Here is a 10,585-nt window from a genome sequence, read left to right on the forward strand (position 1 = left end):
AATAGATTAGGGTTCATCAGGGTCAGAGGGAGGGTGAGTGTGGGAAGGTCTTAACTCCAAGGTGCTTGATGAGGCCTGGGGCCCAGCAAACGTCTACACTGCAGACTCTGCCTGAGCTGACTCGGCCACTCTGCTGCTGGCCCACCTATTTGTATCAAGGGTGACAGTGCCACCTACCCAGACAGAGGTCACTAGGGAAATCATTCAGTGTGACTGTGAGCATGTCCAGATAGTACTCAAATTTGATTTTGAAGCCAGGTGTGGTAGCCCAAGCTATAATCCTAGTACTTGAAAAGCTGAGACAGGAGGATTACAGGTTTGAGGCCAATCTTAGCAATGTATTGAGACTCAGTGGTTTAGCAAGACTCTGTTTCAAAATAAAATGAAAAGGGGCTGAGGGTGTAGCTCAGAGGTGGAACATCCCTGGGTTTAATCCCCAGTACTTCCACCCCACTCCACCCCACCACCACAAAATGATTTGGAAATCTATTCCCCTTTCTGAAATTAGGTCTTAATTTATTACATAACCACATGTTGCTTCATTTACAGTGAGTAGTGTGCTATTAAATGGAGTATGGAAGGTTTCTTTTTTTTTTTCCCCCTTAGCGTGTCGTTATTCAAAGAGTAGTTGGTTTTCTATATAAATACCACTGAGACCATAGGTTCCTAAAAGAAAACATCCTGTCCAGGAATAGCAGGATTTCTTGCTTGATAAACTGAGACAAGTTTTCTCAAGATGCGTTGGCTCTTCAGGTCCACGGGAGCAAAGGTGAACTGCTTCAGCAGGGTCAGGACTTCTCGCTGTCCCTGCTCCCCGCCCACTGGCTCTCAGCTAGAGACACAGGCGGCGGCTGGATCTCAGCAGACTCCGCACACTGTGCAGGGCCTCGGGCAGCCCCTGGCCGGTGAGGGCGCTGCAGGCCCGGAGCTCCCAGCAGCGGTCCTGGACCCCCTCCAGGCCCAGCCTGTTTCTGATCTCCAGCAGCGGAAGAGCCTCGGGGGCCTCCTGCTTATTGGCCAGCACCAGGAAAGGGACACCGGTCATGCTGGGATCATTCAGGACTTCTGTGAGCGCAGCCACTGCCTCGGGCAAGCGGGTCTCATCTGTGCTGTCCAGCACATACACGAGAATGTCGCTGCCTTCCAGATAGTTCTTCCAGCTGGCCCTGAGCTGAGCCTGTCCCCCAACATCCCAGAGAGTCAGGGACCTGTGGCCAGGAGCTTCGAGGGGCTCCACATTGAAGCCCACGGTGGGCAGTGTCTCCACCAGCTGGTAGCCCTTCAGCTTGTACAGGAGCGTGGTCTTGCCTGCTGAGTCCAGGCCCATCATCACCACCTGGGCTTCCGCCTTGAGACCTCTGGAGCTCATAGAACCCATGGTGGCCACTCTAATTCCTAGGGGAGAAAGGCCAGGACATCATCAGCCATTCCTTTCGGAAGGAACACAAACCTTTGCTGGCACATGGAAGAGTGTCTTCTCTCAGATAGAACCAGTGCTGGGGCTGTAGCTGTAGCTCAGTGGTAGAGCACTTGCCCAGTACCAAACAAAGAAAACAAAAATTCCTATAGGACCAGTCTTTGCAGAACCAGGACTCACACCCAGGCTGGGCTTTGAAATGGCTAGGAAGGGAGGGAATGTGAGACCCACCTATTGACAGATCTCTGGCCCGCAGCAGAATGTTGGGCCTTCTGGAAGACACGAAAAGTAGGCTCATGTTCCTTAGTACTTAAAGCAAAGAAGCAGAATGAAGTTCCAGCTAGACTAGTTCAGTAGAAATTATAAAAAGAGGTCTCCCATTTTTGCTAGCCTGTGGCCTCTGACCTCTCTATTTGTCTCCTGTCTGCCCAAACTGGAAAGTGGCAGCTATGTTGGGTTCCGACGTAGGGAATCTATGTGGGGAGGCCAGGCCAGCCTGGGCTAGCTTCTGCCACCCTGGAGCTTCCCACAGGACCAGCAGGCCACCCTGTCAAGAGTGGCTGTTTAAAACCACTGTTGAGCTGGGCGTGGTGATGCACGCTTGTAATCCCAGCATTCAGAGGCTGAGACCGGAGGATCATATTTCGTGGCCAGCCTCAGCTACTTAGTGAGGCCCACTGCAACTCAGTGAGACCCGGTTTCAAAATAAAGAATAAAAAATAGAGCAGGGGATGTAGCCTGTAGGTCAAATGCCCCTGGGTTCCATCCCCAGACGTGCAAAAAAAAAAAAAAAAAATTTAAAACCACTGTTGAGCCGGGCGTGGTGGCGCACACTTGTAATCCCTGTGCTTGGGAGGCAGAGACAGGAGAATCGCGCAGGTTCCGAAGCCAGCCTTGCTGCTTGCTGGCTTAAAAGACCCTGTTTCTAAATAAAAAAATATTAAAAATAGATCTGGGAGTGTAGCCTGGAGATAGAAGGGTTCCATCCCCAGTACCACCAAAAACAAAGAAACAAACAAAAACACTGTTGAGCCAGGTGTGGTGGCGCACGCTTGTAATCTCTGCACTTGGGAGGTGGAGACAGGAGGATTGGGAAGGTTCGAAGCCAACCTCTGCTGGCTTAAGAGACCCTGTTTCCAAATAAAATATAAAAAGTAAGTCTGGGAGTGTAGCCCAGAGGTAGAAGGCCCCTGGGTTCCATCCCCAGTACCACCAAGACATAAATAAATAATAATAAAACCACTGTTGAGCCTGGCTTGGTGGTGCACTCCCTGTACATGGGAGGCTAAGATAGGAGGATCTCAAGTTCACAGTCAGCCTCAGCAACTTAGTGAGACCCTGTTTGAAAAAATAAAAAAAAATATATATATAGGGTTAGAGAGTAGCTCAGAGGCAGAATGTCCCTGGTTTCAATCCCCAGTCTCACAAAGGTTAAATAAATGAATAAAATAAAACCAAACGACTGTTGACTGGAGGCAAATTTGAGGCTCAGAGCCAAGTGGTTTCTTCCGCTATCTTGCCAAGGTAAATACCCTCCAAAATACTCCGTATGTTTTGAAAAGAACCCCAGCTTTTAAGACATAAGATCTGTTCCCAACTTAGGGAAAACCCGGGTGGGAGGAGAAGGGACCTCTCACTTCTAGCAGTGTGTAAGTGCCTCTGTTCACGGTGCCTGCGAGGTCAGAAGGGTAAAGATTAAAATTACCTTGATGTTATCATGAGACTGTGGTGGGACGCCCCTCCTCCGGGCCCTCTTCCACCTCCGGGCTGCGCGCTGCAGGCCAGGCGTGTCCGGAGAGCGAGGCCGGAGGAAGCGTGAGGCCACGGCAGTTTCTCCTTTTTCTGCTTCCTTCTCTGAGGCGGGTGGGGCACGAGGCCTGGTCCTACTAAGGATGTGACAGTTTCACAGTCACTCAGCCTCCTCCGTGCCCAGAGGGTGCAGCCTCAGCTGCCTTACATTTATTTACTTGTTTGTATATTTACTTATTTATTGATTGTAGTGCTGGGGACTGAACGCGTACGGGCAGGGGTTCTACACCGGGCTCCACCTCCTGCTCTTCAAAGGTGCTTCTTTCATTTTGAAACAGGATCTTACTTAGTTGCTGAGGCTTGGCTCAAATTTGTGATCCTCCTAATTCAGCCTCCTGATTAACTGAAATTGTAGGTGTGCACCACTGATCCTGGCTTCAGATGTCTTTTTTTTTTTTTTTTTTGGCCATACTGGGGGTGGAACCCGGGGCATTCTACCTCCGAGCTATACCCCAAGTCCTATTCTTTATTCTTTATTTTGAAACAGGGTCTCACTGCGTTGCAAAGGGTCTCACTAAGTAGCTGAAGCTGTCCACAAACCATTAGCCTCTTGAATGCTGGGATTAAAGTGTACCTCACTACGCTCGGCTCCTTTTTTAGTTTTAAACAAGGTCCCATTACATTATTGAGGGCATCGGTAATTTGCTGAGGCTGTCCTCGAACCTGTGATCCTCCTATCTCATCCTCTCAAGTACTGGGATTACTGGCCTGCACTACCATACTTTTTTTTTTTTTTTTTTTTTTTTTGCAGGTCCTGGGATGAAACCCAGGGGCATTCGACCTCTGAGCTATACCCCCCGCCCTATATTCTATTCTTTATTTTGAAACTAAGTCTCACTAAGTTGCAGAGGGCCTCACTAAGTAGCTGAAGCTGTCCACAAATCGCGATCCTCCGGCCTCAGCCTCCCGAATGCAGGGACTACAAGCCTGCGCCACCACACCCGGCTAGCTGCCTTCTTTTTTCTTCCCTTCATCATCCTGGGATCTCCTGTGGAAAGCTCTGAAAGTCAGGTGTTCTTCCAGTATGTGCATTGATGTCTTTCTGGTGTCTGGATATTCTTTGATTTGCTTGGAACTGTTAAAGTTTTCAAAATCAAAGAGAGTCCCTTGAGTCAAGCCCTAACCAAACAATAAACACATAAATGAAAAAGGGGATATCTTGTAGATGCCTGATAAGAACTATTCACAAAAGACTGCTACAACCATGACCTTATACACATAAAAAAGAAAAATATTTTCACAAGGATGTCTACCCAGCAACAGTCTGCTTAATCTTGGACTGACAGCATACTTGTTACCGATCTTTGTAGCCAAGGATTTCATTTCAAAATATCTTGTGTAATCCTTCATATTTTTGCCCTTAAAAACTTGCCCTTGCTGAGCACGGTGGCTCACACCTGTAATCCCAGTACTTGGGAGGCTGAGACAGGAGGATCACAGGTTCAAGGCCAGCCTCAGCCACTTAGTGAGACTCTCAGCAACTTCGAGAGACTCTGTTTCTCCTTCTTCTTCTTCTTCTTCTTCTTCTTCTTCTTCTTCTTCTTCTTCTTCTTCTTCTTCTTCTCCTTCTCCTTCTCCTTCTCCTTCTCCTTCTTCTTCTTCTTTTTCTGGCCTGTGCATTTCTTTAATTTTGCTGTGAGTCTAGATCCTATGTGACTAGGTCCCATAATACACATAAAATAAACATTTTCCAGACAAGTATAAAAAAAAAGAAAAAAAGCACTGGCTTACAATAGCTTGACCAGAACTGTTTGATAACCATTAATTGATGCAGTTTTGGTTGAAATTATTTACATAAGTCCCTCTCACTAAATGGAGTGGACTGATAAGATACCCTTATTAATGTCACATCCTCATGGCCCACAGTGCTCTGAAAATTATCTCAAATCTTTGTCACTTTTCTTCAGATAAAGGGCATATTTTGGACACTTGTGGGTATTTAGTGGAGGTATTAGTGGAGACAATGGTCTCTTTCTTTTGCCTCTTTTTTTGGGGGGGCAGCAGCCCTGCAGAATTGAACCTGGGTATTCTCCCTCTGAGCTATACCCTCAGCACTTCTTACTTTTCAAACAGAGGGGAGAGACCCTGTTTCTCAAACAACAAATTAGCCGGGCCGGTGGCGCACGCTTGTAATCCCCGCGCTTGGGAGGCGGAGACAGGAGGATCGCGCTGGTTCAAAGCCAGCCGCGCTGGCTTAAGAGACCCTGTTTCCAAATAAAAAAGTGTAAAAATAGGTCTGGGAGTGTAGCCCAGACGTAGATGCACTTCCAGGAACCCCAGTACCACCAAAAAATAAAATATAAAAAATAAACAACAAATTAAAAAGGACATGGGGTGTAGCTCAGAAGTAGAACGCATCTGGGTTCAGTCCTCAATAATGTGTCCATGCACACACACACACACACACACATGCACACACACACACACATACACACACACACACACACACACACACACACACACACCCTAGCATCAGTCTCTTTGAATAGGCATATAGTTTACTATGGTACACATATCCACGTTATAATAACCTGCTATTCTCAAATATTAGTATACTTTGAAGAATTTCTCTTTTGGTGTGTGTGTGTGTGTGTGTGTGTGTGTGTGTGTGTGTATTTTACTGGCGATTGAACCAAGGGTCATTCTACCTCAGAGCTATACCCCAGCCCTTTTTTTAAAGTTTTTGAAAAGAGGTCTCACTAAGTTGCAGATGGCCTGAATTGCTGAGGCTGGCCTGGAACCTGCGATCCTCCTGTCTCAGCCTCCCAGGTACTGGGATTACAGGTGTGCCCCACTGTGCCCGGATCGCTTGTTATTTTGTTGACAGGACCATACATGCTTTAGTGCTGCATAAGTATTCTAACACTCCAGAAGACAGGTATATATACTGGAGATATTTTATTTTTATTTTATTTTTTTGAGAAATTTTAAAAGTTGTATAATGAGACAGGACTAAGGGCAATTAAGATTATTGCTTTATTTTTTCTTGAGTGGCATCATTATGTTTTTCCCAGCCCCCCCCCAAAAAAATAGACACCTTCAGAATATATAATTAAAACAAAACTGGCCAGTCAGAAACCACAGTGAGGAACACTGCCCTGGCCTCCAGCCTCTATGACACCTGGAAGCCCTGCTGTGGCGCCAGCCTTGGGGTCTTAGCGGGTTCTGCGGGCTGGATGGGCACGCCAGGGGAGGACTGGGGAGCACAGCGCGGGAGCTCAGACTCCCCACATCGATGGCCAAGAACCTGTGTTAGCTGGCAAAGATGCAGGCCAGGGAAAGGGTGGTGACTGACTGCAACTGTGCTCGAAAGCCCAGGTCCCCCTGTAGCCCCAGACCTCCGCCTCTTTAGCTCAACAAGGAGAGAAGCCTACAAGCTGGCCCCTGGTGGGGAGCAGCCACAGAGCAGAGGTAACAGTGGGCCTTGACCTTGGGCCACCTGGGGCACACTCAACCCCACTACTTACTTGTGGCGTCATATCAAACATGTTTCTGAATTCCTCTAGGCCTCACTTTAGTTATAAAATGGGGTTGATGGCTGTAATAATGTACCTCACCGGAAGGGCTGCTTTTGGGGGGAACTAAGTAAGTTAAAGACATCAAACATTGAGTCCCAAACCTGGCACCTAGTCTCAGACTAGTGCCATTCAAGAAGGAGCAGAGATGCTGGGCATGGTTGAGCACACTTGTAATCCCAATATTTGGGTGCCTGAGATGGGAGGATCACGGGTTCAAGGCCAGCCTCAGCAATTTAGCAGAACTCTTTCTACAATTTCTACCTGAATCCTGAGAGATATTTGGGAGTGAGATGCTATCTTTTTATTTTTATTTATTTATATTTTGCGGTACTGGGGATATAACCCAGGGCCATTCTACTTCCAAGCTACAGCCCTGTTTTTTCATCTGTTTATTTTTTGAAACAGGGTCTCACTGAGTTGCAAAGGGTCAGCTACTTACTAAGTAGCTGAGGCTGTCTGCGAACCGTGGTCCTCTGTGGTGAGCCGCCATTGAAAGATGGCGCCAGCTTCCTGCCTCTGAGCTTGATTAGGCACATGGCTGTGCAGGAAGCAACTCCATATTTGGAGGCTAGGGTTGCGTAACACATGACGTGGTGGTGACCTGACGAGCGTGAGCCAGTGAGTGAGTGAGATGTGGCAAGAAGTGATTGGGGGAGTTAATGTTTATAATGCCCTGCGCGAGGCAGATCTTCGCCATTCCGCCATTACGAGTATCCTGAATAAACGGCTTGCAAGAAGAGCTTCGTGTCGTGTCTTAATCGCTGGTCGAGGGACGCGACAACTGGTGGCCCGTACGGGGAAAAAACAGCTCCCGTGCGTGAAGCTCAGAACTTGCTGTCGTCAGGGAAGGTGCACCGGTAAGTCCCCTGGTAAGTTGGGGGGTCCACGAAAAATGCGGGTAACTGCTCTCACCTGTGGATAAGGGGAGAGCAAATCCAGTAGAGCTGCGATCAAAGCAGACGCGGGAAAGTGACAGTAGAGCTGCGATCAAAGCAGACGTGGGAAAGTGACAGTAGAGCTGCGATCAAAGCAGACGGGAAAGTGACAGTAGAGCTGCGATCAAAGCAGACGCGGGAAAGTGGAAGTAGAGCCGCGGTCAAGCAGACGCGGGAAAGTGAAAAGTGGAGTTGCGGTTAAAGCAGACGCGGGAAAGTGAAAGTGGAGTTGCGGTCAAGCAGACGCGAAAAAGTGAAAGTGGAATTGCGGTTAAAGCAGTCGCGGGAACGCGAAGGTAGAGCCGCGATCAAAGCGGACCATTTTTGAATTTCATTTTGAGCTTAGTTTTGGGATGGGGGCTTCGCAGTCTCATCCAATTTTTTTGGCTCTCCAGGAGCTACTTTATTCTAGAAGTTTAGAATTTAGAGAGTCTACTTTAGAGAAATTTTTAAATGATTGTGACAGAGCTGCTCCATGGTTTGCTGTCTCAGGTAACCTGACAGTTCCTAGTTGGGAAAAGCTTGGTCGAGATCTTGAATATGCCAAGCAACAGGAAAGCCTTAATCCCTGTGTTCTACCTATTTGGAAATTGATCAAAGGTTGTTTAGAAGATCAAAAATATGATGATGCTATTAAGGAAGGGCAAACCGCCCTCGAGTTACTCAAAGAACAGAAATCTGAAAAGCATAAGTCAGAACGGGCAGTTAGTGAAGCAAAGGAACCTGTCTGTTCCTCACTCTATCCGAATTTGTCTGAATTTAAAGGGCCAGACTCCTCTTCTGATTCTTCTGATGAAGAAAAGGGTTCGTTAAAGAAACAAATGGCCTGTGTGTCAATTCATTCAGCCTCGAAAAAATCTCGTTTGCCTAAATTAGATCCGGACTTTCCTATGCCCTCAGGTTTACAAGATCCTCCTCCTGGGCCACCGCCATCCTTACCATCCTCCACTCAGGGATCTCATAATTCCTTTTGCCCTCAAGTTTGGTCACGTGTTAGAACTGAGCTCCCGTTGGCCTTTCCTATTTTTCAAGATACACAGGGTGCTTGTTTTTATGAACCCCTTGATTTTAAGGTCATTAAGGCATTAGCAGAATCAGTTCGCATGTATGGGGTCACAGCTTCCTTTACATTAGCCCAAGTGGAAGCTCTGGCTAGAAACTGCATGACGCCAGGGGACTGGAATGGATTAACACGAGCGTGCCTCACCCCTGGACAATTTTTGGAATGGAAGGCCTTTAACATAGAATATGCCTCTGATCAGGCTGCTGCTAATGCTCTTGCTGGAAATCCTCAATGGGATTGAGATATGATTTTAGGACAAGGGCTACATGCCCAAAACCAAACCCGACTTCCTTTGGAAGTTTATAATCAAATAAATTTTTGTGCTATTAGAGCATGTAAATCCCTTAGGAGCTCAGGGGAATCTGCTGGTAATCTAACCAAAATTAAGAACAAGTTGAGGTATTATGGCAGCTTGCACAGCTTGGATGTGAATGGAGATATCCTGGTCTCTGTGTTACCAGCGTTCAATATGAAAATTTTACAAAAGCCGCTAACCTGTCTCGGGAGTTGTCAATTTATCTTTTAGGCAACTGGACGGGAGAATTTGAAACCCAACTAGAGAGATTACGCACTGCCGTGGTCACCGTCAACTCGACTCGTGTGGACATCAGTTTGGCTGAAGGACTGTCATCTTGGATAACTCGTGCCATGAATCATCTAAAGAAATGCGCTGGATTGGGGGCCTTGATGGGATTATTGGTTGTGGCTGTGTTGTTTTGTGTCTGGTGCATTGCTCGTCTTCGCCAAAGTTTTAATCATAATACAGCCATGTTTATACAGGCCTGTGTGGCTATCGAGGCAGGACAATCACCCCAAGCCTGGCTCGTGGCAGCTAAGGCATAGTGGCTCAGGTTGCAAGGCAAAGCACTGCAGCTGAGGGCACAAGTTTGGTCCTCAGGAAGAGTACGCTTGACTGCACACGGGTTAGGCACCCAAGTACCCGTCCCTAGAAAAAGGTGCCAGTGATTAATAGGGGTCAAACCTCTGCTCTTACCTGTTGCCTATAAAAACAAAAAGGGGGAATTGTGGTGAGCCGCCATTGAAAGATGGCGCCGGCTTCCTGCCTCTGAGCTTGATTAGGCACATGGCTGTGCAGGAAGCAACTCCATATTTGGAGGCTAGGGTTGCGTAACACATGACGTGGTGGTGACCTGACGAGCGTGAGCCAGTGAGTGAGTGAGATGTGGCAAGAAGTGATTGGGGGAGTTAATGTTTATAATGCCCTGCGCGAGGCAGATCTTCGCCATTCCGCCATTACGAGTATCCTGAATAAACGGCTTGCAAGAAGAGCTTCGTGTCGTGTCTTAATCGCTGGTCGAGGGACGCGACAGTCCTCCTGTCTCCACCTCCCAAATGCTGGGGTTACAAGTATGCGCCACCACGCCTGGCCCATGAGATGCTATTTTATCAGTATGCTCAATAGTGGCCTGGAGGCAGCTAAAGAAACATGTATAAAAAAAATGCAAGTCAAACTGGAAAAAACTCCAAATTCATGATGAATTGGCATTTTAATGTATGAAGGTCTAATTCATCATAAGATACATCGTATCTTATGATACATGTATCATAAGATACATCGGACATTAATTCAAATATATTTTATTTACATTTTTTGCAGGTCTGAGGATGGAACCCAGAGGCATTCGACCTTTGAGCTACATGCCCTGCCCTATTTTTTATTCCTTATTTTGAAATCAATTTCACTGAGTTGCAGAGGGCCTCACTAAGTAGCTGAGGCTGTCTGGGAAAGGGATCCTCCGGTCTCAGCCTCCCAAATGCTGGGATTACAGTGGGCCACCACACCCAGTTTATTTACATTTAGTGTATACAAACATACTTACAA

The 10,585-nt window shown here is 47.2% G+C and overlaps 1 protein-coding gene across 1 annotated transcript; it reads right to left on the reverse strand.

The window, feature by feature from the left end:
- Positions 1 to 832: 832 nt before the first annotated feature.
- On the reverse strand, positions 833 to 1,381 carry ARL11 (ARF like GTPase 11; the record flags this gene model as incomplete). Its single annotated transcript, XM_080689456.1, has 1 exon — positions 833 to 1,381. Exon 1 carries the CDS (start codon positions 1,376 to 1,378, stop codon positions 833 to 835), a length of 546 nt encoding a protein of 181 aa, XP_080545582.1. The 5' UTR covers positions 1,379 to 1,381.
- Positions 1,382 to 10,585: the final 9,204 nt, after the last annotated feature.

Source organism: Muscardinus avellanarius (assembly GCF_963383645.1).
Source record: "Muscardinus avellanarius genome assembly, chromosome: 2".
NCBI lineage: Eukaryota > Metazoa > Chordata > Mammalia > Rodentia > Gliridae > Muscardinus > Muscardinus avellanarius.